The 27,596-nt window shown below is 41.1% G+C and overlaps 1 protein-coding gene across 1 annotated transcript in view; it reads right to left on the bottom strand.

Moving 5' to 3' along the window:
* CAV2 (caveolin 2) overlaps window positions 1-6,352 on the bottom strand; it is an 8,988-nt gene extending 2,636 nt beyond the window's left edge. The window contains exons 1-2 of the mRNA XM_042872779.1: window positions 6,167-6,352; window positions 5,896-6,083 (exon numbers count right to left, since the gene is read on the bottom strand). Of these exons, the coding sequence (XP_042728713.1) occupies window positions 5,896-6,083; window positions 6,167-6,313 (335 nt within the window). The 5' untranslated portion in view covers window positions 6,314-6,352. The remainder of the gene's footprint in view (window positions 1-5,895; window positions 6,084-6,166) is intronic.
* Between the last annotated feature and the right edge of the window lie 21,244 nt (window positions 6,353-27,596).

Genomic DNA, 27,596 nt, shown 5'->3' on the forward strand with positions numbered 1-27,596 from the left:
ACACACACACACACACACACACACACACACACACACACACACACACAAACACCTTGCCATTCATACTTCATTCCTGCCAGTGTTAAAGACCAATGTTAAAGTTGTTACAATAACGCAGAAACAGCAGAGCAATACTGAAACACATTTAATTGCTGTTGTACAGACAGGCTAGACTTCTGATACATGGCATCTTGTTGATACTGTGAAGCTTTTCACTTAAGGGTGAGTAACAAAAAAAGCAGAACAAGGTCAAAACTCTTGTTGAGGGAAAAGATCCTTTTATCTCCTTGCATACTTGAAAGAATTGTGCTTTCACTCTGCCAAGCACAGAAATCATCCATGTATGCTCTCCTTATGTCCTGACTGCAAAGCAATGTCATTAATGGTGGCTTAAGCTAAGCTCACTGACAGCAGAGAGCAGCCAGGTGTGCACATACAGCTCGTGCACCAGGGCTGCCACACGCAAGATCAATGACCACACAGCATCAGTTACTCTTTTTTTCATCACTTCCTGGCCCAAATCCCTGGCCGCTTCACTAAGCTGTGTGTTCTTACTGGGGTGCAAACACATTACATGTACACGTAACATATGTCATACTGAAGTCACACTAGAACAAGGTTTTCAAAGATCTCTGCACCATGTGTAATGCATTCATTTCCTACATGAGGCAGAAGAAGCTATACATCCATTTGATAATGAGCTGCTCCAGTTTGCTGTTGCATTCAAGATTTAAGATCCCAGCCTCGCTTCCACAGAATTCAGTTGCAGAACTCTCACTGACTTTGGTTGGAAGTAATATGCAAAACATTCATTATTTTGTCACATGTTTGGAAAATACCTAAGTAAATACTGTGTATTTCCAGTGAGTACTACTCAGAATAACAGTGTAGAAAACAAACAAACAAACAACTGTTGCATTAAAAACATTAAAGCTTTGATACCTGAAGAGTAAGAATAAAATAATTATTTTCAATGTAGATCTGGATTCTTGCTTCAATCGTACAGTGCAAGCTGTATGCTACCATGTTTGTGCTGCACTCCAAGCTAAACCAGATGGATTTAAACAAGAATAGCTTTTCTAAAACCTTCTCTTTCTTTGTCTCTGCTGAAATAGCTAGTAAAACAGCACATAGAACTGAGTGCCACTGGAACATGGCATCTGTAGTATTAAACTGAACTCTGAAAACGGCATGTTTATTGATCACTTACAGTATCACTGTATATAGATGATTTATAGAAAATAAAACAAGGGCTTCACAATAAAGTTGATGAACATCAATAATGCAAAGGGGAAAAACTTCTCCAACCAACACAGGGAAAACACCAGCAATAGCTACTCACCTTGTTTTGACTTCACCCATTTTTCATTGCACTCAGTTTATAAACTGCTACTACTGCTTCTCTGCTGCCACCTAAATTTAATTGGGCCTGCTTTTTTTTCTTTCTTTCTTCCTTTCTTGTTTTTTCCCCCAATCTAATTCATCTGCAGGGAAGCAGAAAGGCCTATGTTTCTACTGAAAGCCTACATTTCTATTAGATCATCCATAAACAGGACCACACAAACTACAACCTAAACAAATACCACATTATGCAAAGCCTTCACAGCAAGTTGCAGTGAATCACCAGGAGTTCATTAAGGAAGGCTGGGAAAACAGCCATCATTCTACATGCAGCTGCTATAGACATCATCCACAACTCAACATCTTTCAATTATGTTATATTCAATAAATATAAAAATGTTTTGATAACGTTTTTAAATCTTTTAACAGATTATCCATATTTATGCTATACAGCATACAAAAAAAAAACCAAAAAAAACAAACAAACAAAAAAAAAAAACCAGCAGAATGCAAGCAGCTTTCAATTCTAAAATAAAAGTCAGTCTCAGTTTTTCCTTGTTTTTAGAATCTACATATCTAAGAATATCAACATTTACTGCAATTTTGGAGCTACTCTTATTAGAGTGGTAGAGCACTGGGAAATAAAATAAAGCTTTTCTGAATTTGATATCTAAGCTGAAACACAATCAGAGCATTTCAACTACTCATATGACCTGTCTTTGAATCATACTGTATGTATATGTCATAAAATATCCATGTTTTCACAAAGTAAAACGATTCACCTCTTTTGGGAGCTGTTAACCTGAAAAGAGCAGACTGTCCTCTTTGTTCTAACCTATTCTTTTTTCTTCTCTTTTTGTTCAAGATATGACTTCTACTATTTTATACAGATCATCCTATCACATGTTTGTTCACATTACTTTTTTCCTGCTGATCCCTAATGGAACATTGTTAAGAACCAAGCAAAACACAACTTAATGCAATACAACTTAACACAACTTAATTCTTACTCATAAGGGTAAGAATTTTCTGGGGAGGTAATTCAACTTTTCATGGAGCTGGACAATGTACTTGCAGCAATCATTCACTGCTAATCCAGATTCCTGCTTTACAGTTAAGAATCACATCTCCTGAGAAGGTTTTCAAAATGGACTCTCAGACAAATCTTAATGACATTTTTCAAATACTAAATCATCCAGTAATTAAACTGCCCAGTTTCAGGCTTGTGTGTGCACTACATCATGATTTTGTCTTGCGTAGCACTACAGTATAAGCAAATATAATATAGACTGCTAAATATGAGCTAGCAGTTTCAGAGCTTCTTTCAAAGCCCCACTATCTGTTGGGCTCATTATGAGTAAAGAGATACCCGCTGGAGCTTTGCACTGCTCACACGCAGTACTCAGAGCACAACAAAACCAAGCATTTCATATCTCAGGACTCCAGGTAGACTGGAAAAGACAAAACTAAGAAGCGAGGCAACACCCACCTACTCCGTTTTCAGAGGACAAGGGTATATATCATGACAACACCAGACCACGTGGTGTGCTTCTGTGGCACAGCGGTGCTGTAACTTCTTATGATTTCAGACAGCCAAGTAGGGAGATTTAGGGGGTTGAATATGACAGCAAACACCCATGAAAATGGAGTTGCAGAAAAAGAGTTTAGATGATGCACATTCAAATCTGCTCCTCTGTGTGTAACTGCCCTGGCTTTGCCTGTGAATGGAAGCTCATGCAAAGAGGAGCTTTGAGTATCTGCTACCCAAGCTGATGATGAGAGCACAAACAAAGCTGGATGACTCCTTGTGTTTTAGAGCTCATCTCCAACCTAAAGTTACAGATTCTCAAATGATGCATCAATTCTCAGAATAAATATATAATGAGACATTTTACAGATGAGCCTATAAAAATGTGTATGCAAAATTCAAAAGGCTGCCAACACGTGACTTGGAACAAGAATTCATCTCTGGATTGACCACAGAGATCATGATTTTGCATGGGCTGCCTGGAAAACCAGCAGTGTTCTGCTCATATTAAAAAATCAATAGTCTTAACAGCCTGAGTCTAGGGACATGTTTAAAAGGCTGTTTGGATATTCACAGAGAGTTGTTAAAGTTGGTCTGACAATCTCTGAGTGTATCAGCTGCAACAAGATCATCACTAGGAGAGAAGCCGTGTGGAGAAGTGGCCTTCCTTGAAGTAGTTTGTATGTAGGTCATGCTAGCTACTGCAGCTTCAGGATCTTTTGCCAGGCAGTGTAAATCTGGATTTTAGCTCAAGCAATATGCGAACAGAACCAAAGTATGTTCATTTTTAATAGGTCACAATGAAAACTGAAGTTTTCTTTTTGCTTTCCACAGGTCTCATGTGTTCACTTCCCTTTTCAGTGCTCTTTTTTCTGATGAAAGACAACATTTACTATCAGACACAATGGTTGCAAGTCATGAAGTATCCTTGGTGCATGACTTCAATGGATTTTTAGCATGTTGACAAAACTGCAACGTGTGTGAGACAATCAATAGAGTTTTGGTCCCTGGACTTCCAAGTGTTGTTCAAACAGCTTCTAATTTATTCTTAGGAAAGGCTCCCCTGCAACTGATCAATGTCAACATCTCAGTGGCTTGGATGCTGCAAATGAGGCACAGAGATTCTGATAAGCCCTCCTGTAGACAGCCGTGTGGGAGGGAATGCCCAGAGCTTTCCCATGACGTTTTAACAGCTGAAGACAGAATTATAATGGAATTCCCATCCTTGCAACCACAAAACAAGGAGCTGATAATTTTACAGACCCAACAGGCTTGCAGGAACCAATGTTTCGGGTCCCTTTAATGCCTCTGGTATCAGTTGCTCCTGCATTATCCTCCCAGACGCAGAGACTTTGAATTCCTTAATCCCAAGAAATCTGGAACACTGGGAGTTGCAGAAATAAATTAGCATAACCTCAGTGTGTTCAAACGTTGTGTTGGAACAAATCCAGGCTGTTTGTAGGATGACCAGACTGTGCTGTGCTACCAAGTGTAGCACTGGATAGGGTCCAAGGGGATGCAGACAGCACACCTGAGCTATGTGACTCTCTCACACCCATCCAGGTGCAAGACCGAAATGAAAGATCAACTCCATACTGACAGTGAACTGAGGCACAGAAAATCAGTTGCTGCGGAGACAAGTGTGTTTGTAGAAACTCAAGGGAAACTTTTCAAAATCAAGTGCCATATTCACTCAGTTCTATTTCAGATGTACTGGGAACCACAGTTCCCGACAGAGTCACTGGGGACTACTTGCACAAATAGAAATTGACCTCTGAGTCCTGTTCAGTGGAACTCGTGTCCACATATCCAGCCTGTGAAATTCAGATATAAGACCACTCTGCAGCGTTAAATGTTATCATTCGGAACAAACTGAGCATCAATGGACTCTCCCAGACATTTCACTATAGGAAATCCATATGTCCACCATATCCTTTTGCAGTTCTGGTGCGGTACAGCACAGTGACCACTGGCTGATATGAAAGTCTAGGCCCACTATAAAATGTCCATAATAATTTGAGGCCCAGCAAAGTGGCAGCTCTAAATTGTATTGCAGTTGCCCTACTGCAGAGTCTGCATGCTCCAAAATTTAAGTTAGTCAGGTTTTGAAGCAGCCCATAACAATGCCATCAACCCAAATTTCCACTCTCCTTCTGAAAATTGAAATCTGCAATCAAACGATTGCAACCAGAGGTTCAAACAACCAATGCACTTATACTGAGTTTGTTTCCCAGTTTCTGAATAGCATTTTGTCTTACTGACTTCTTCATGATATCAATATTAGTCAAGGCAAATGAGGCATAGATCAAAACTTACGTATAAGGAAAAATAACAATCCTGGTTTGCAAGAAAGACATTAATGATACATGCATTCATGCTTTCTTCTGCAACCTGATGGACTCTCCTGCCTCGACACCATTCTTTTCCCTGCCTCTCTTCCACCTCCACAATCAATTGCTTCTGTGGGCTCGCAATATTTCACCAGCAGTTTCTGAATAAAGTACACCAGCTTTGCTGCTTTGGAGAGCTGCTGTATTTGTCTGTGAATCATGGCCATGGCTTTCCTGAGCTCAGGAGGGGTTCTCTGCGCTGTACCTGCAGATGGCCGTGCACCTGCTGCGAGGCAGTGACAGCTGACTTTGTGACAGTAGCAAAGAAAGACTGAGCTGGGCCCCCCTTCTTCACTCAGCGAGCAAAATACTCTGGTGTAAGAAATGCTCCCGCAAGGGCCTTTCAATTGAAGTACACGTGTTTTAACAATGTCTGTACTCTGGTTTACAAAAGCAAGCGATCAATAGCCAGGCGAGGCGCCCCACAAACGGCAACAGGAGCTCACTCAGACGGGAAAGCTGCTAAGATCAGAGCATGGAGTTGAATCGCGGTCAGAGCGTCGTTCTAATTCCTCTCCCATTAGCAGCCCAGCAGGCAGAGCCGCCCGCAGGCCCTGACGGCGCCGGAGGCCGTCGGGGCACAGAGGCGGCACGGGAGAGCCCCGGCCCGCCGCCCCGCGCCGCTCACGCACTCACCAGATGTGCAGGCAGCTGAGCACCGCGAAGACGATCCCCAACACCAGGGCCAGCGGGACGGCGAGCAGCAGGCTCAGCAGCTTGTAGAGCGCGTACTTGCTGAGCTCGAACAGCGCGTGGCTGCAGATCCACACCTTGTCGAAGGAGTGGGTGAGCTCGGGCTCGGCGATCACGTCCTCGAAGCCCAGCTGGAAAAGCGAACAGCCCCGACGGCCGTCAGCCGCCGCCGCTCGGCCCCGGCCCCGCCACCCCCGCCTCCCCCGCCCGGCACCTGGAGGTGGGCGTTCAGCCCGCGGGGGTCCCGCTCCAGCGCGTCCTCCGCGCACTTCTCCGCTTCGGACGGCTCGGGGCCGCCCGGCGGGAAGTTGTCGTCGTCCATGAAGATGCGGGTGTCCGCTTTCTCCGTCTCCAGCCCCATGGCGCTGCCCGGCGCTGCCCGGCTCCCGCCCTGCCCCGTCCGCCGCCCCCGGCACCGCGGCCCCGCCGGGCTGGGGCGGAGCGGCGCGGGGAGGCCCGGCCACGCCCCGCAGGGCCGCGCCGGGGCCTGCGCTGGGACCTGCGCCCGGCGTCCGGAGAGGCGGCGGCCCCGAGGCGGGCCCGGCGCGGGGCGGGGGGCGCGACGCGTGCCGGCCTTCCGTCTGGGCTCGGTGCTGTGCGGTGCCTCGCAGCGCGCTGCGGGCTCACGCGAGCCTGGGCTGAGCGGCAGCGGGCGGGAGTGGAACGGAACGGCGCAGAGCGGGCAGAGCCGTGAGCCGTGTCTGCTGCCCGCAGCCAGCCCCAGGAGGAATGGGGGAGCAGCAGCACTTCACGGCTCCCGTGCCCAGCGTGCATCTGTAACTCGTCTTACACTCGGTATTCCGCAAACCGCCTGTGTCTCCCACATTGAAATCATGCATCCATCATTACAAGCTGTTGTTGTGTCCGTCACCTCGCACCATTTACGTACAGTCCTGTAAGGACTGCTGAGGCACTGACAGTGCTGATGTATGTGCTGAGCTCGGGTGCAATCAGGAGCGTGTTCCTCAGTAGCCACAATGTCTCTTGGGAACAGAAGTGACAGTGCTAATCAATGATCAAGACTTCTTGAATTAAAACAAATCCAGCACCAGTAATTTTCTTTAATATTCACCACTGCATTAAATTAAGAACAGCCTTAGACTGAGAGGAGCGCACAGGAAAGTGATACAAAAATAACTGCAAGGTTTGGGTAGGAAATCACCAAACACAATGCTCTGGAGCGCGCTGCATTGTTCTTGACCGGATACCTTCCACAGAAATGCTTCACAACTCTGCGTAACTCCTGTTGATGCTTTTTTTCTCCCCTGCTGATGAGTTTGGAGATTCTGGTGTCACGTAAATGGTTTCTATCCGGCAGTCTGGCTGTGGCTCATGAGCTTTAAAGGCTCGCAAGCAGGACTTTACAATTGGTTTAAATACAAGCGGAGAAACTGAGTGATGACTCAGGATATACTTTTGAGCTTTGTTTCTACCTCTCAGTTCCTCTTTTTTTTTTTTTTTTTCAGTGAGTGGGAGGAACAAAAAGGCCAGCTGACAGGCTTGAGGTTCAGACACCCTTCAGGATCCTTTTGCCCAGCAATTATTTTTTTAACTTCTGGGTATGGGAGCTGCCTTTCTAGCCTTACTGCAACCTGAGGGCAGTCAGTGGGCTTCTGGTGGCTGCTTGTGTTGGATACAGAAATTTGGGTTTGGTGCTGCTGAAAAGCAAGGTAGGGCAACCAGCATAGGGTCCCAAGCTATCCCTTTGGCTACTGAGGTCAGACTGTTCTCTTTTATGTCAACGACTTCTGCCTTCTTCCTTACTAGACAAATGGATTGGTGTGCATGTGCTGCTCCTGAACACACCTGCCCTGTTCCCAGCCACTCCTGTGTTTCACTCCAGCAACCTGCTGGAGCAGTGAGCCTGTAGCTCCACATGCTCAGATCCAGGTTTACTAAAAGGTCAGCGGTAGTTCTTGCAAGATGACCCAAATCACACGTTGTCACGTTGTCACACTCCACACATGGCCATGGAGTATCAGCCACCTTTACAACAACAAGAATTGCACTTTTTTGTTAGCGTCCATCTGGTTTTGAGATCTGTTAGTGTAATAGCTGAGAAATGATGTCTGTCGTGAGAGCACTCTGGAAAATGAAGATTTTTCCTTTATAATCTTGGAGGATTGAAGGATTCAAAATAAAGCGGTGGTGCAATTACTCCTGAAAGAATAATATTTTTCAGGAAAAACCTGTTTGAAAGCAATAAATGTTGAAGACTGTAAAGATCTTGGGATATTGTTTTATGTGAACCTTTTAAAATATGCTGTTTTCAATAATTGGCAGGATTTTTTTGGATATGATTTGTACATGAATTGTCAAATGGGGTTGATGGTAAAACCCAAGCAATGCCAAACTCTGTTCCGTGACTTCTCTGGCAAGCACACAGAAAGCAGCAAGGCATGTGCAATGCTCAGGAAAGGAGATTTTTCCCAGCTCTCCCCCCTGGTCTGTTTGCTGTCCTCAGGGCTGCCAGTCTCAGCTTTCTGCCAGCGTGGCTGGGGAGTACAGCTGGAAGTACTAACATAAGGAATAGAGAGCAATGACTGCAAACAGGGGAAATTGGTCTCTGAATATCTTCTCCAGTCTTATATAATGACACCCTCAAGACAGATTGTTTTTTTCTCTCCAATCTTTGTGCAGATTGACCCATGTGTAGTTCTTTAAGATACCGTCATATATTGAGGAAATAAAATTTACCTCCATTTTCTAAGCATTCCACATTTTGCTGCTCTATTTTTTTAACAGGAAGGAGAAAGGTAAAATTATTCTTTATTACAGCTTCTTTGTATTAGAATCCTAAGATCTTATTGCAGTATAGAGTGGACAAGCACTGAATAGTAGTCTCTCAAGGAGCTTTTTAATCAGAAAAATGGGCCCAAAGGTGTCTGATAGATGCAGACATATAGATGGGACAACCTGGGAAACAAGCAAGGATGTGTCAGGAACAGTAGTTTTATTACCATGCACTTATACATGTTGAAAAGGGAGTTCTAAAAGCTGTTTTGGAGGAAGGTTATGAAGAAGCACTGTGAATGTTCATGGCAATTCCACTAAGGGAGTGAAGTACAGCAGAAGGAGAAATGTCTCAGCTCACACACAGCTTTTTGGAAGAAGAAAGTTCTCATCCAAAAAGTTTACATATTTGTCAGTGGCAAAGAATGGGTTAAGTTGGTTACATTCAGCCTCTAACCAGTGTGTAATTTCATTGCAAAATGTCAAGTCAGTTCAACCTTTGTTTTATAAGGATGTTCCTGTTTAAACTTTGAGCATGACTTTGATTATTGTAGTGTTTTATATACAAATATAGACTATCTTTCCTGAACATGGCAAGGATGTCAGTTATATGGCTTTTGGCAAAAGCTTATGCAGTTATACTTTGCATTTCAGAAAGTTCTCCAGTCTTTACAAGAAGACCCTGAATAATGTCCAGTTGGGTCTTATCTAGTCTGTTCTGCTTGTCTGATTGAGTTCAGTTCTCAGACTGTTTTCTGCCTCTTTCCCTTTTCTTTCCCCTTTTAAAAGTATGCATTTCTTCCCTCATCTGAAATGATTGCGTCATGTTTATCGTATTAATGGCACTTTACATTTTCAAAGATAAAGGACAAGAAATTATGTTAGTTTCTCCGGTAATCTCATTGGACTTTCAACTGAAGAGTGCTTTGAGTAAGTTTTTTTTCTTTTCAAAGTCAGTATTGAAAATCTTCAAAACTTTTAAGTAGCTATGAGAGGAGTATCTTCACATCTTTATGACATATTTGAGGAATTTTTGCTGCTACTGCTTCGCAGATGGGCTGATGGGACACAAAATGTGGTTTGGGTTCCGAGTATTTGGGGAATATTGCAAGTTAGGTGTGAGCAGAATGGCTGCAGCCCTTAGCTGAACACAAGGAAAGAGTGGGAGGGAGAGGAAGCTGAACAGCTGTGATTTCAAGAAATGAACAAGGCAGTAGGAATGGGGAGGGTGCAGCCATTTTTCAGCCCCTTTTCCCAAGGTTTCTTCTGAGAAATGTGTGCCTGGGTCTAAATCCATATGAAGGAAGCAGGTACAATGAAGAAATTTGTGTAGCATTCAGGAATGTGCAAGATGAGTTAAAATGGTGGCTCAGAGTTTAAAGGCATGGATTAGAATTTATTATATATTTTTTTTAAATTTCGGAAAAGATAGATTTCATATTCAGATTTGATACATATGGAGAGGTTCAAGCTGAAAACTTCACCACATTGTCTTGATTTAGCTATTTCTGCAGATATGTATGTATGTGTATGTATACATATATATATATATACACACTATATTTTGTAATATATGCATAAGAAAAACTGGTGGAAGACTTTTACTGAAAGTGGTTGTGTTATATATATGGTAGTTTGCCACCAATGAACCAATAACTCTTGACTTGTTGTAAGGAAAAGGACAAGTGGGTCCTGGCCTTGTGTAGACACTCTCTTGTTCTTAGTTCTTTCCTTGTAGTTTTTTTTTCCCATGGAGTGCAAATTTTGCTGCCTTCAGTGATCAATCAATATAAACAAATGGAAGCCACAGCTAACCATTTGTATTTATTTTGCCAAGTTCTATCCCACTCTGCTGAATTTAAGCCAAGAGCTTCTATGAAGATAGTTTGTGTATGTGTCAGGGTGAAAGCTGCTTACAGAATCCGAGTAGAGATGATGTGATAAATGTGTTCAGGTCAAAAACTGGTTGCAGAAATCATTTTAGGATTTTCTGGATATCTTTCAGCCAAGCCAGGCTAGAAAGAATAAAGATATTTATAATAACTTTCAGCATAGCCTCTGATGTCTAGCATGAGAAGAGAAGAAAGCAAGTGCTCCCATGAGGGCTCCTGAGTTACTGTTTTGCTGATTTACCAGTTAGTGCTCAAATTAGCTCTGGAGCGGAGGTGAGAGAGTTTGTTGCTTTATGGCAACAGTGGAAATTCAGTTTTGTGGGGAGATGGAAAGCATGGGGAATAGCAGAAGGAGCAGGGGTGAGGCATTTATTAGTTTTCTCATTTCATTTCTCCAATCAGTAGAACTCTTGAGATGCCTTCCGTGTGTTTTCATAATTCATGTTTTCTTTTTTCTTTTAATTATCATCATTATTATAACTTTCGCTTCTCATTGCACTTTATAGGTATCAGCAGAGCTATTACTAATGTGTTGGAGCATGCTGCAAGGTAAAACTCAGTGGCCTCCAGATTTAAATGCTGAAAAAAATGGCAATTTAGAGGGAGAGGACCCAGCCTGGACCCTGGAGCTGAGTGACGTGTGATACATACTTCAAGATTTACAGAATTACAGGGATTGTTACAGTGTGTTTTTCCTGTGTGCTTGAGTATGTTGAAGCTTATATATTGGGTGTTAAGAAGGTATTTAAGACAGGTTTGTGCTAAGTGGGCCAGCTGCGCATTGTAAAAAGTTGGGACAGGAATGTGAGTTATAGAAAGCTCTGACTGGCAGCTCATGGTGTCTGTTGGTGCTCCGAGGTTGCAACAGAAAAACTTCTCATTCAGCCTTTCAGCACGGTCTCCAAACAGCTACTGCTGTGGCGGCTTGCTGAAGTATAGTAACCCTTAAAGTTTGATAGAGCATGAAACCAGAACTGAATGCTGATCAAACCTCAGAGCTTGCTCTGAAAGCCTGCTAAGTTCAAAAAGGAAAAAGGCTATGGTGGAAGAGACATGTAAACAGTCCTGATGATGGTGTGACTTGTGGGAAGGAGCAGACAGGGATTTCTGTTTGAGCAGCCAACAGTTCAGCCACGGATTCTGATGGAAAGTCATTATAAAAGGAGTAGCTGTTTGGCCATCGTCTGTTGGAAACATTCGAGGTTTAGCTTTCTGTGGTGCAGAGTCCTGCTCTTTAGCTTGGGTTGCTCTGCATTTGCTGAAGATTACTAAATGCTCTGTATTAATGAGGGCTCTCTTAATGGTTATTTTATGCTTCCATCAATGGATCATTGCTTCGCAGGGTGCTAATATCTTGATGATGACTGGGAATTGCTGAGCGGTGTGCAGTTGTTGATGGAGAGTTTAAAGAAAATGAAAAACAAACCCTTGGAGCTCTTCAATATCTGCCACAAGCTTAAGGGCTTTGGAATTCTTTTTTTGTTGTTGTTTTAAATCTTAGTAATTTTTTCTGAAGGTGTAGATCCCAGAGCAGTTTATGAAAGCTATCCTGCTGAAATTTGTCTCTAAAAGTGACAGTGTCTTGATTTAGATTAGCATGGTTTACTTTGCATTTCTAAATCACACTTCAACTATTTACTGCCACTAAATTTTCGGATGATTCCAGCAGCTGAGTACCTCACAATGTGTACTGAATGCTCTTTGATCTTTTCACAGGTTTCTGTTTTTCTCGTACTTTGGATGTGGAGGGGAAATACTGAGCATGTTTTGCTTGAATTAGGTCATACTCTTGTGCAGTTCTTGTGCCTTCACAAAAAATTCTTGTGATCTGATAAACTACTTATCCTAAGAATGCATTTTTGCTCTGTTTGCAATATGTTGACGAGACGGAACATCTCCAAGGAATTTAGGACATTCTCAGAAATAAATTAATTCAATCCTTGAGAAAAAGGAATTTATTTATTTATTTGTTTGTTTGTTTGTTGCTAAAATATAGAAAAAAAAACAACTTTCCATTCCTATTCAGAGTTTACTTTTAGGATGGCTTAGTAGAAAACTGATGAGTTTTTCCTTTCCAAGACATTGGCCGGTCCTACAATTAGGGCTCATAAGGGACTTTTAGTTGCACAAGGAGTGCTTCACAAACACTACTGTTGTGTTATTTTGTTGTTGGCACTTTTTTTTTTTTTTTTTTTTCTTTTTTTTTTTTTTCCTAACATGTTTTCTGTCTTTTTACAGTGGCTTGCTTGGGTGGCTTGTTTGAATCTTGACTTCTTTTGGTAAATTAATCATTAAGTCATTTTTGAGATAAAAAAATTCCTTTACAGAAAATGGCTGCTGCTTTGGGGATAGTAGAGTTTTTCAGAACTTTTTAAAGGTCATGCAATTTAAAACGTTCTACTTTGGAAACTGCGCTGAGATGAGAGTCCAGGAGAGAAAGACTCTGTTTGTTATCCATTTGGATGAGTTTTGTTGACCATGTGAGCAATTAGCATTTTTTCTAAATGCTTGAGTCAAATTAGTGTAATTAGTCGAGTCAAACTGAGTCAAATCTTCTTGAAGATACACTTGGTTACGTGTCTTCTCTCTATAAGAATTCTCTCATTTGGATTTTAGCTTGGTGGTTGTCTATGCAACTACCACACGTGTATCTTTAATATATATGAAAATATGTTTGTATTGTATGTATCAATGTATATCTATTATAGTGTTTTGCTCTGTCCACATTGTGCCAAGAAAAGAGACAGGAGGATAATGAATGCAAAGTTACTTTATAGACAAATACTCATGATAAAGTCTGGTGAACTCTGATTCCTCTTCATTTGGCTCCTCCAGTTGTTTGTTTTTTAGGTTTTTTTTTCCCCTCCAGGCTGCTCCCTTCCAAATCTACCTGCTTTTTCTCTTTCTGTCTTTCAAATAACTTTTTATTAAATCCAGATGGAATATGGAATCTTGCCTAAGTGAGTCTTCAGCACCCAGTGGGTTCCACAAGGGTGATGCTCGCATCTTAAGATGTCTTTCAGAGTTAGTGCTTGTGACAGCACTGGTAGGAGACACAGCAGAGAACAGTGGGTAGTTAGGGATCATTTTGTTCAGCTTGTTCTCCAAAGCTGTTTTGACCAGAGCTAGATGATCCTTAAATGAAATGCCAGCTATGCTGTCTTAATAGCATGCAGCATTGTCTACTGGAGGTGAACAATGAGGAATAAGGTTTTAAGAGACCTGCTGCAGACAGCTTTGAGAGAAGAAAACATTGTCAGTCCTGTGTTAATCCTTGTAGATCTTTTACATTTCCCATGCCTGAGAAGGTGCTCAGTCTATTTTGGATGTCCAGCATACTATTTTCTTCTCTTATTTAGTTATTATTTCTTTGCTCTTCCTCTTTTGCCGTAAAAGTTCCTTGCTTTTTGTATTTATGCCTTTCAAACTGTGCATTACTCTATCTCTTTTCCTTGTCATATAGCCAAGGTCTTCAGAATCCAGTTCTATTTTAATCACTCACTATGTGTCTGTCTCTCCAGCTCTCTAGTCCTTTTTGCTGTTTTCTGGACTCTTTCCATTTTCTCCCCTGGTCTTTTTGATAGTTAGATGACAATAACTGCATGTAAAATTCCTGGCAAGCACACAGAGTGTAAGGTCATACAAAGATAGATTCTCACCTTCTTTCTCTTTGACTTCATGTGTTTGTGAAAACTGCTCAAGACTGTTTTGTTTTGTTACCTTCCAGACTGCATTTAGCTTTCCTATCTGCTATTACTATGGGCTCTCTCAAGCATTATAGCTTTAAGGTTAGTTAAAATAAATGCTTGGCCTCAGCTGCTCCTGTGTATGCCAACTGGAGGAGTGTTCTTTTTATTTTCTGTAGACTGCTTCAGTTTGTAGCTGAATGCTATGTGTGTGTATGTGTGTTCACATCCTTTCCCTACTGCTATTTATCACTTTTCTGTCTTTCTTCTCTTCCACTTTACAGGGAATTCTCTATAAAGATCTCCAACCTCCAGTGAGAAACTTGTTATCCCTTTGGCTGAAACAAGTCGGAGCTGCAGTTTTTCCAGCTGAACCTTTGGGAATAAGGGCAGAATGCCCAAGTGCTTAGTGACTGTGCCCAAGCTATATATGGTAAAACAATCCGAGTGGCACTCTGGATTCTAGGCCACTCCAGAGACCTAGGCCCCATCGTGCCCTTTGGGGCAATTTGTCCTCAACCTGAGTTTTCATTCCTTTAAAGACCAATACACGCAGGGGGTGTGGGGGGGAGGCTTCTGGGGGAGTTCCCAGGGCTCTTCCAAGGAAGCAGCTGGGAAGCATCTGTTCTGCCTCATTCCCAAAATACAGAAGCAATGGAGATGCATATACATTTTTTGTGTGTGTGTTGATGACTATCTAGAACATATGCTGGGCACTCTGAACCTTTTTAAATGGCAAGTTTATTAGATTATATTGACATACTACACTGAGAGCATGGCAAGCCTGAGGCATTTCTTGAATTGTGACTCATTCTGTTTTCCATTTCAGCAGCTCCAGGTTTATTTTGGTGCCTTGAGCAAGCATTTTAGATTTGTTTAACTCTTTTCACTGTAGGCTTTCGTGTTCACTTCAAGATTGGTAGAAAAAGGGAAGCACAAGACTGGATGAACACAGGCTTTGAGGACTTTCTCACATGAGTATGGAAGTACCTACCAGCATGGATGCCAAGAGCTGATAAATCTGTATTTTGTTTTACTTTCTGTATAATGACAGGAAAGGCATCTGACCTTTCTGAATTATCTTGTCCTTATCTGTGTGGCTCACTGCGTTCTCAATATGTGAGAATGAAGTGGTTCAGCTTTGTTAGGCTCAGGCTTACTGATCATGCGAAGCATATCAGGGAACCCACTTGCCTCTATATGTGCCCAGAGTGCCACTTAAAAACCTGTAAGTATATCCTGCACAATATGGCACACATGGCTTCCAGCTATTTCATGAAAATTCAGATCATCCTGGCAAATTCTCCTTTTCTCTTGGATTTGTTTTATAGTTCATATCTTGGTGGCATTGTATGAGCACCCAAATCCTTTTAGACACTGTGCCCTGATTGGTAACACTGCTTCTGGACTGATTTGTGACAAGGCAAAGTCCTGTTCAGCAAGCTTGTTAGGTAGAGCTGAGGAATGCAAAAGCTGTTCTAAGTATATTCTACTGTCTGTGTTGAGATGAATGCATCTTGCTTCTTCACTCTGATTTTGAAAATACAGTAAGAACTCAGCTCTGGGATCACCCGGTTTTACTGCAGAGCAGTTTATCACCTTGCTTCCTGGCTCTGCTCTTTTTCAAATTGAGATATATTTTGCCCAGTCCCTGACTTGTAGATCAAGCCAATGGTAAGGGCAGCATTCAAATCCCACTATTTCTTTTTCAGCTCACTGCCTGACCACCCCGTGTTGGGAAGCAGATGGCTGTGCTCCCCATCCTGCTGTTGCCTTTGGTGATCTTTGTTAGCGCTGGGAGAAAAGCTGAAGTGCAAGATGTTGCAAAAGAATCTGCCAGTCTCCATGACAAGTGCACAGGAAGACACACAGACTTGCTCAGAATCTTGTTCCCATAAAAGCAGCAGAACAAGATTTAGGGCAAGGCATTCTATGGATTGACTGGGAAGTGATTTCCTCAAAATGCTTGGTCTGCTTGGGAACACCTTCAGCTAGAGGCTGGCTAGAAGGCACCTCTAAAAATAAATGTGAATGCAATTGGAACACAAGGGCTCTGCATTCTAACCTGTTCTCTAAAGGTGTTAGAATTTAAAGAGGAACATTACTGTCTGTCAGATAGGATACAGATTATTATGATATTTTAAAAGATGCTATTATAAGACGTCTTCTTTCTGTTTGTTCCATTCAGAGAATTATTTCCAGAGCACTGTGACATGAAAGAGCATGCATTTACAGAAGGCTGCGGAGTGCCTCTGACAGAGCATAGCCGAAGGCAATGTCATCTGGAGAAAGATGCCTCATAAATTCCACCCCATCTCATGACCCAGCCAGCAGAGGTGTTTTGTTCAGACACTGCTCACAGAGCAACTACCATTATGTAGGCAAGCTGGAGCAACCCCAGGCAATGCAAGCATTTAGCCAGAACTCACAAAAGAGAGGGTGGAGAGCAAAAATCTAAAGGAAATTCAGGAACAACACAAAAATCTGGCATGATTAACAGAAGCACATTTTTGTAATGCATGTGTTCTCAACAGCCTCAGTTTTCTGCTGCTTGCTAAGTGCTCTCTGTAAGAGCCAGTTGTGCAGTGGGTGAGCTTGGCCAAACATTCCTCTATTTGCCACAGGCCTCCTCTATGAGCAGTATTTGAAGGTGCTGCAAAGTTATTTTTCCAGTGACATCCACAAACTCTGACTAAGGACTGAAGAATCAGAACAGCACTGACTGTCCTATCCTGCTCACTGCTGACTCCGGGCTGCTCTGGCACTCACTGCAGGGGAACAGAGGCTGAGGCAGAGCAGCACAGCTCAGACAGAAGGTGTAGAGAAAGGGAAAAAATGGAAGGCAGGGCAAGCAAACTAAACAGTAAGTTTCTATTAATGGTTGAAGAGCTTGGTAGTGAAAATAAGCTGTTAAATTAGGGTTTAAGCTTCTTCTATTCATATAGAGCTTCCAAGCAGCATCTGCGATCTGCCAGAACATCAGTCAGTGTCCTGAAAACCTGTCCTGTGCAGCACAGTCTGCAACGTGCTCAAACAGTGGGAGCTGAGTCACTTGCTGAAAAGAGGCAGCAGTAGTGCCTCTGATAAAAGAAAGAATAAGTAACATCAAACCTTTTTTCATTAAAGTGTGTTCAAGCATGTCCACCTATGAGAAGAGATGAACTTTGGAATTAGTGATCTATCACAGCCTGTTTCCCTAATTCCTAACTGCTCTCTCTGCTCGTGGCACCAGGGGTCTGGAAGAGCCCTGGGATCAGACTGAGTTTCATAACACTGGCTGGGTGGCTGGTTAAGTCTTTTAGTTCCATTCCCCAGCTCAGAGTTACAGACTTCAGACTCAGTCCACTGCTCAACATCATCTCTATGTACCAGCACGCCATACAGCACTGGAGCAAATTCTTTATGTTATTAGATTTAACAAATAATGACCAGATAGGTATAAATACTATTTGATTAGAGCTGGCCAAATGTCAATCCTCAGTGCAGTTATTAATCTGAGTTAACTCCAGGGACTTAACATAGAGATTCAGCCACTGTCAGTAAAACAAAGAGTGGGAGCCTCAGACGTGGCTTTTGTGGTTCCTGGCTCCTCTGCTCTCATTTAAAGAGTATGCTTATTTTTACCAGTGGGATTACAGTTTCATTATGTGGGGTGATAAAAAGTGTGTATTTTTTTGCATGTGGTTCTGTGACACTCTCCACATCTGAAGTTTGCTTTATGCAAAGTTTGATAGACTGGCTGTATTCACAAGCTTCTTGGGTGCTCCTTCACTGTTAAGGTTTGGATGTTTTTCACTTTCTCTTTTTTTGAGCCCTTTTTTTTTGAAAATTTGGCTTCTCGTATACTTTTGACAGAAGTATTTTTTACATTTTCAGTGAGGTGGAAACAATTTGTTTGTATTGTACTCCAGCCAAAACCATAGTATCCTCCTGCTTCCCCATGTTGGGTGGTTAGGGCACATCCCTATGATTTACAGGCTTTAATTTCCAACCTCCTGAGGCTGAAAAAGCTGAGAACATGGAACCCAAGGCTTATTTATAGAGTGCTTCTGCTAACCACAGAGATATTGTGCAAAGGTATTCAGCACCACAGGTCATTTTGGGTTTAAAGCTATTAATGTATGCTGCCTACAAAGATATCTACTTTGAGAATTGCGTATTTTAGCTGGAGATACATCACCTCAACTCCAGAAGAGTTTTTAGGTGAGAATTAATGAATAGGCAAAGCCAGATGTTGAAGCTGCTCTGGTAATACAGTGCTGTACTTCCAGTTGGAGGGTTGACTTACTGTATCGTATACCATCGCTATTTGTAGCTAGAACATTTAGCGGGAGATTTGTTCAGACTGTGAATTCGTTTTGCTACTAAAATGGCAGCAAGGGAGAAAACTGCTCAGTTCCTTTAGGAACTGCCTTCAGAAAAAAGTCATTTCAAAAATGAAGCAAACCAAGAGTGTGTCCAAAATGCTGCCTTTCACAGAGTCAGTGGAGTCTGCAGTACTGTGACATTTATATGATGGTGCCTAGATCTCTTTTTGGCCCAATTTCTTAATGTCTTGGCTAGAGGTTTTAGAGCCTTTTGTCATCAGACAAGGAGACAGAGAAGGCTTACTTCTTCTAGTTTCTTGATAGAAGATAGAAAAAATAATTTTCTTGAAGCGCTTTCTCTGTGTTTCACTGCAGAACATTAATCATAGAATCTATTTAAAATGCTTCAGAGTAAAAAATTTCATTGTGCACATTTCATTTTCCAGAATGCTTTAGGAGATGCTTTTAGAAAACTGTCTTTTTTTTTTTTTTTTTTTTTTTTTTTTGGTTAAGCCAAAAAATCACCAGCAGAAATGGAAACAAATCTCTGTAGTTATGAAGAACATCAAATACTATTGCCTGGTTGGATATTCTATTTCTGTTTACATTATCACTAGCATGAGACTGTTTTTTCAAATTCCCCTGTGTCCTGCAGGATAAGATAGTAGCCTACTTCCCATTTGGCTTTCAAGCTGTAATTAAGTTGGGTTTAGTTTACCGTTTTAATGAGGAGAACTCCCTACACAATTCCCTGTACTGTGCATAAACACGGATTCCTGTTTATTCAGACAGAGAGATCTGTTAGTGATGTGTTATACTAACATCTGTGCCTCGAAATAAAACAAAGCCATTTTTAAAAATCCATGAATGAATAGAACATGAAGAGAGGTTTATGGAATATTAAGCTGATCAAATGTTCAAGCGTAAACACGCAGGGTAAGCCACCTGAGATTATTTAACATTCAGAAAAATGTGAATGCCTGGGAGAAATATTCCTGTGTGCTTTGATGCATGTTGTTTCGCCCATCTCTACACAATAGAAGTCTGCGGGCCGTTTAATGCCTGGGTATCTGGGAGCAGAATAAGGCTGATACTGCCTGTTGTGTTCCTGTAGCCTGGATGTATAGCCAGGGTTGTGCAGCAGCCCCTCTGCAGCTCGTTTGGCTGGGCTGCCTTCCATGGGAGACAGTGTGTGATGGAGAGGCAGACAGCGAGTGGGTGGGGTATGTGGGTCCCACAGCTCTAAGGCCTTCAGGCTCCTGTGGGCAAGACAGCCTGCATAGGCTGGGTGTGTTGGGTTCATGTGTGGAGGGCAGTGCAGGTGCAGAAAGTGAAAATGCTTCATTCCTGCATGGGCTGCCACAAGGCTGACCTGAATTACAGTCCCTGCACTGAAGTGACCAGAGGGACTGCTTCGTGTCTGTTATTTTGGATGTCATAAGGTGAGAAAAAGTGCTTCATGAAGTGTTCTGTGATGGAACCATCCGGATTTACTGCAACAGATGTGGCCATGCTTAAATGGTGCTAGCTATTCAGAAGAATCCATTTTTACTGAGCAAGTTGTTTATTTTTTCACAACAGAATGAGGAAGCATTTTCAAGTGGTAGTAAATTCCCTCTGAATGCATGTGGCAATGTCTGAGAATATTTTTATTGAGATGGAGGCATTAAAGTAAAATATTGAACAGGTAAATGTCAGAGTATGGAGACATTTACCAATAAAATATAAAATCCACGCACAGAAGAAAAGAGAAAGTTTTCTCCAAAAGCCTCTATTGTAGAACTGCTGCAAAACTATGACATGGAGACCCTCAAGTCCCAGCATTTGCTGTAAGCAGATGTTGAACTTAACATTTTACCCAGTACATTTCCACTGAATACTGGCAGTATTTTAATATATCTAATGCTAATTTGTATCTATGGAAATGTTTTTTGACAGTCTGATATGTTGTGCAGTATGCTATGGCTGTATACCTTCTCAAAGTCCTGTAAAAACAGTGAATTTGCATTCTTCATAAAAATTGGGGCATATCCTGAGCAGGCACAACTTCATTTCATAGTCAGTCGGGTTCAGTACCTTTGGTACACATGCATTTACCAAGAGCATGTTGCTGAAAGGTCAACAGATTGCTCAGTCTGGTCAAAACATCATTCCAAGTTTTAGGATTGCACAAGCTTTGCTCTTGAGAAAGGTCCCCTTGAGTGATTCCCTTGTTATAAGAAGTACAGTGCTGTTTTGCCACTGAATTTTTAATGCATTTCTTCTTCCTGATGTATGTTGCTAAGGCACACTGCCTTGTTTTCTATTCACCATTCAGGCAGCACATCTACCATACACTGGGAAAATCATTATGAGGAACATGGGCTACCAGCATCAACACTGATGAGCTGCTGTCCATGACCACTTGTAGCACAAATGTTTCTACCAAGGAGGTTGGAGATAACACCACTTTATTAGTATTTATTAGTACTTTTTTTGAGACAGAATATTTCATTTTTAGCAGTGTTGTTCTTTGAGACAAAGAAATCCTGGGTCCGCTTCAGAAAACACATCTGGCACTTCAGTGCCGACACTGTAATCATTATTTCCCAATGGCCTGTTGCAGTACTTTCCATCCTCACATTGTTCATGCCTTAATCACTTCCCATCTTAAGTATTTCTACTGCACTTTTGTGCTCTTAACTCTCTTAGCTTCTCAGTGTCCAAAGTTCAGTGGCTAAATCATGGACTTACTCAAGGAAATGGAAATGTTCCACCCTTCTTCTCACTCACTTTTCATTGGCCTCCTACACAATTTAAGGACAGTTCAAAATTTGCCCTTTGTTTTCCAAGCCTTTCCTCTACAAGCTGAAGTACAATTTTAACCAGGACTTTGACCAAATTTTAGTGATGTTGTTCATGATGTTCAAAGCAACCACAGTTTACACGTTTAGTCTGGAATAAAAATTACCATGAACTGCAAGTATTACCTAATGTAATGTCTGTCCATCAGAAATTGCTTCCCAATGTCTCTGAACACAGTTTTTGAGGTATTACTTTCTGGAGAGAGTGTGGAGATTGTGATGAACTGCAGATATCTTGTGAGGATCCACAGAAGAATTTGGTCGTTTAAGCTTTTATGGACCTGAGGTTTTTTTTCAGTTGCAGCAGCTCTTCAGAAGATGATTTGGCTATTTATTTTAGACATGCATTTTACACTTAGGATAGAATGTTCTCAGGAAGCAGTTTTTCTCTTTTATCATAGAATCATAGATTAACTTGAGTTAGAAGGGACCTTAAATCCCATCTAGTTCCACCCTGCTCCTGTGGGCTGATTGCCACCGACTAGATCAGATTGCCCAGGATCTCAGCCAAGTTGGCCTTGAATGTCCCCAGGGATGGGGCATCCACATCTTCTCTGAGCATGGCACTGTAAAGAACAGGCTTAGAATAAAATCTTCCTGTTGTAGTTTATAGATTGTTTTAGTTATGTCTTGACCTCCAGGATTTTGTCTGTTTAGACATGAGCTCAGTTCTGCATTCTATCTGAAGCCACTTCAATATCAGTGGAAGAACAGAACAAGTGATGGGTTTGGGCCACAATTAGGCATGGCATCAACTGTCACTGCTTAATTATTTTTCGTTGATGTAAAAGGTGGTATTTGGAGGTATTTGACAAGCATAAGTCAATTTTAGTGATATTTTCATAGGAAATACTGGAATTGCCTCGTTCATAGGAAATACCAGGAAATTTTTAAATTGCTTGTTTACTGTTTCAAACACAGTTTGTATAATTTTCCACAAAATAGAAAATCTAATTTCTGCAAAGCTCTGCTCAAAATACAGGCGGGATCTTTGATGGAGAAACTTTTTCAGAGGATTGCTTTATTTTGAAAACTATGAACAAGTATTGGCTACACAGAATTTATTATATCTGCCTTTAGTTCAGTTGTGACCATTTAAAAATGGAAAATATCTGCATAACTGTGAGATATTCAGAAGCTGTCAAATCATTAGGCTTTTCCAGAGTGACAGATTTTAGCAGACTGTAGAGATTTCCACTTGCTTCCATCTTTTCACGTACATAAAATTAGTCATCCTTTGCTTCCCCTAGTTCTGCCTTACACAATAGATACAGAGGAATCCGCTGGGATAACCATGGAGTTCCAAACCATTGAACTATATTTATTTAGATTACAAAAACAAAAGCAGCAAACCTGACTGATGAACATCACAGACTGAAGAAACAATGCCTTTAGAAACATGCAAATAGATTTCCTTTAATTCTGAAAGGAGGTCTCTGAAATAAACAGCATGGTAAATTATTTAGCCTCTTATTTTTTTGGAGGTTGAGCTTGCTAATGTTCCAGATGTGAGAGAACAGGAAGTTCTATCATTTCCTCAGAATATGTGATGTGTGGACTATTCTTTTTACCATAGATTGGTAAAATAAGAGGAGGAACAAAGCAATCATCCTTGCACAAATATCACATTAGTAATATTCATCAGAAATATTACTGAAATAATATTTCTGATATTTCATTTCTTACTCATGATGTCTTTGCTTTCTACATTGAAAGAGTCATTCCAACAGCAGGCATTCACTTTTACTGCAAGTGGGCTGATAAATCGCTAGGAAGATACTTTGCAAACAAATTACAGAATATTAAAAACTGATAATAAAGCAGTGTTATTAAAACTGCAGAATCCATGTTGGATGTCAATGATGATTAGTTGTACATATGACTAAAGGTAATTCCCACTACAGGTACTGTAAAACATGTGACGTCATTGATTAGATAGATTACTCACATAGGTTGTGTGAGCAGAAAAAAATTCCTTGGAATTAAATAAAAGCAGATCAAAATATATACAGGTGACTGTAAAATGGTTTCCGCTCTGACAGCAGCTAAAGAGGAGTATCAGTACATTGATTAATCTCACTGTTTCACATTACTTTCTTTTTTTTCAAGTTTTCATTCAGCTCTTCATCACTGTGTAATTTCTTAAATGCAGAAATTACTACAGTAAACTCTCCATTACTTTATAGTGCCACGTTTATGCGTGTAGGTTTTATGTATTTTTCTCCAGAATGTTTTGGCACATAAGAAATGCTGAACATCTTTTGATCGTTCCTTTTGGAGCTTCAATCTGCACACTGACTCCATTTTTTGTCAATAAAAGGGCAACCTCAGGTCCTCAAAGCTGTGGATGGCAGGATTGCACAGTTTAACTAAGAAGGCAGGGAAAATGAATTTGCAGTTCTGTTTGTTCTCAGATGTTTACAGAGTGCTGAGTATGAGTAGAAGGAAGCAAAGCATAAAAATGGTAAAAAAACGTGGTAGTTTGATGAGTTTTTCCTCTGTAGATCTTTGCTGATAATTTTACTGATTCTGCAAATGCTAGGAAATCCTCCAGGAAAAGTAAAACTTGAGTTACACATAAATTCACACATCCTGAAGAGAAAGAGGGGCAAGCCAACATCTTTCAAGAACATCTTTCACTGGGTCATCTTTTAAAAAAGTACTACATCCTATTAGCAGTCCCATTTGGTCATAAAATACTTACATTTGAAGATAAGTGTTGACCTACTGAATAAACAGATTTCTGTGACTGGTTTTCTAAGCCACAGTTTACAAGACAGAGATTCCACTCTGTCTAGTGTGATCTAAACCTTATCTCTATTTAACATCAATTTTAAAATTTAGTTTACTTAACTAAAATTTTGTATGCTGTAGCCCTGATCATTAAAGGTTAGGCATGCTATATCTGAACTTATTGAACTTTGGACAGCACTTGTGCCAAGAATTCGAAATTTAGTTCAGTTATAAACTGCACAGAAAAAGATGGGTTTTGGTCTTACTATTGTGCCAAGGGTGCCAGCATGCCTTTGTAACAACCCATGACTGGCAAATTTATTTGCCAGGACAGATATCCAGAAGATTCTTAGCAGTGTCCAGCTGGAGCCATACTGAGCCCTGAATTGCACAGATCCTGAGGAAATCCAACATCCATTTGCGGGCCTATGAGTGTGGAATGCTGTAGCGTCTTCTTCAACAGCGAATACCTCGGAGCTGGCAGCTTGCACATTGCAGGGTAGTGAAATGGTCAAGCAAACAAGGTAGATAGGGATGTAATAACTCCATGCTCCAGACAATATTTGGAGAAAACAAAATATTGATTGCGTGTCTTAGTGTCGCTTAATAATTGAGGGTTATTTAAAATTCATGCTTCCCTCTCAAAAAAGAAAAAAAAAGTTAAATGCTGCAGTACAACAACTTATTCATATTTATCACTGATTCAGCTGAAAGGAATCTATGGTCTGTGATGTTCCAGACCTCCTTACATTACCTGAGATGTATTTTCACAAGGCTGTCGTGTGAAGCACCTAACTATCAGTACTATAACTGCCAGTAAATTAATGGGCATCAAATCAGTAAGGAGTCTATTAGAAATTGCGTGGCTTGCCTATGGCCGACTGGAACTTGTGCTGCAGGAAAGCAGGAGGGGAACAAATGTTTAGGAAGAACTACTGCTTTCTTGCTGTGAATTACAGAAACATTAGAGAGAAAGCCATAAGTTTGAATACCCAGCTACATCTCAAATGTCATCTATGGTTTCACAGATCACTTCAAACAACTTCATAAAAATAGAACTGCTCCCAGTTTTGGAAGTATGGATATTTCCATACTTAAACATGCATTGAGTTACATTGTGTTGTTTTGTAATACACAAAAGAATCCGAGTCACAGCAACTTAAAACAGCAGTAATTCTAAGGAAATCGGTGACATTACTTTCAAGTTGCTTCAACATTCAGAATAATTTGTTCCCCCAAAGGTCCAGTTTTAAGAACTAAAAAACAGGAAGCTATATTCAACAATCCTGAAAACACATTGGACCATAGCAAGGAAATAAATATCTCCTCTCCACTCCAAGTTGTTGACTTTACTCATGTATTGTTTTTTGTCTGGGTAACAGCTGTCAAGGGAATAATATTTTCCTAACGTAACTATAAGAATGCTCTTAGGATGCAAACATTTTTATTGCTCTGTGGGAACATTGCATTCTGTTTTAGATATTTAAAATTCAGCTTATAGCACACAGTTTTCACCTATTCACTAAATGTCAGATGGTGGTTGGTCTACAGAGCATTATGCATAGCAAGGTTGTAAAGAAGGAAAGTCTTGATGGCTTTTAAGTATGCTGTCATCATAGAATTATGTTTATACATCCTTATTCTGCAAGGCTCCAATCCTTCCTTTAGGAAAATCAGTGACATGATAGTGACACCAGTGATATACAGACAAAGCCTTTTGCTTTTAGGCCATTATTTTGGAAATGTCACCATGTCTAACACCGTAAGACGTGCTTTATTACCCTGCGGAAGTGGATAAACCACTGTGAGTCAACATTCTCTGCACTAAATCATCTTCTAGTTATACAATATGATGTTCTGCAAGCCTTGAATCATTACAAAGTAGCAAGGATTCTCAGCAGGACTTTTGCTACACAATCGAAGAAGAAACTGCATATAAGAATTAATTAATTTTCAGTGAAATTGTAAATCTATTATCAAATTGATTTCCAGGTTTTATTTGAAGAACAAATTAAAAATCATTCATGGTCTATTTTGTTCTGATTAGGAATTAACTTAAAGTTTCTGGAAAAACTTTTCCATGACAAAATATTAATTTAGGCCCCACCTTGAAACATTTACTGTTCCAGAATATTAAGAAGAGCCAGGATATTCTGAAATTCCATCTGACCTCAGCTTTTGATCTGAAGGGAAAACTAGCAAGGAACTAAGAGTGAAAATTTACTGACAGTCAACAAAACATCTTATTTTTTGCCTTCTTTCTCCCAGGTTTGACATCACTTGAGCTGTATTATCCTATCTATAAATTGATATAACGTTGTGATTTCCTGATTCAAATACTGCATTTTTAGAGAAACTATTTTAATGTGCCGTTAGAAATTAGGGAAGCATATAGGCACAGAAAGCAGCAATAGCGTTTACTCCGGGGCAAGTGCCAAATGACTGGAATATTCTGGAAAACGATCACAAAAGAGTTGACTTTATGGCTGCTATTTGTTATTTGAGAAAGCTGCACCAACTCTTGCTGTGAACAGCAGAGATGCTGCCTCTTCACAGATCTTCACAGCAAGCAGGGAGCAAAGCAAAGGCTCCTGCTGATGATGAGATCAATGAGTGATCACTAAAGGCAGAAGGTTGTGTGTTAGTATTCACACTGCAGAAGCCTTTTACTAATGACTTCCCAGCTTTTCCAGAGGCTGCCTTAGAGCCGTGTCTGAGTCTACACTTTAGTTTGCTCTTAGGCACCTTGACTTGCTTGATGTATAGACAAAATCAGTGAGATTAATAGCCACTCAATTCTGGCACCTGTGTTCCCTTATAAACTCAACTTAAGGGACCCATCTTTCCCAGGCAATTCACATATAACCTACCAAGAGAGTGGTGAGGTGTTGGAAAAGGCTGCCCAGAGAGGCTGTGGATGCCCCATCCCTGAAGATGTTCAAGGCCAAGTTGAATGGGGCCCAGAGAGGCTGTGGATGCCCCATCCCTGGAGATGTTCAAGGCCAAGTTGAATGGGGCCCTGGGCAGCCTGGTATAGTATTAAATGTGGAGGTTGGTGGCCCTGCATGCAGCAAGGGGGGTTGGAGCTTGATGATCCTTGAGGTCCCTTCCAACCCAAGCCATCCTATAATTTTGTGATTCTGTGATTCTATACCAGGACTGCTTAAGAGCTCACTTATCGTGAAAAACCTGGTTACCCTTAGTGGCATTGCTACATATGATGAAGCCATAGCTTTTGGCTAATCAAAGCTCCCCAGTGCTTTGTTTTCCTTGAAGGGCTTGATCTGCTGACAATTGTCTGAGCACTCCCAGTACAGCAAGGGATAGCAGTAAGCTACCTAGGGAAGAGGGAAAGGCAGTGACCATTCTTTCCCATTTGGCTGGGGGAAAGCACTTGCCTGGGAAGTGGGAGATCTGATTCAGTTTCCGCCATATCCTGAGGAAGTCCCA

This window comes from Lagopus leucura, unplaced genomic scaffold, assembly GCF_019238085.1.
Source record: "Lagopus leucura isolate 7727_CA_CO unplaced genomic scaffold, USGS_WTPT01 Super-Scaffold_100008, whole genome shotgun sequence".
Lineage (NCBI taxonomy): Eukaryota > Metazoa > Chordata > Aves > Galliformes > Phasianidae > Lagopus > Lagopus leucura.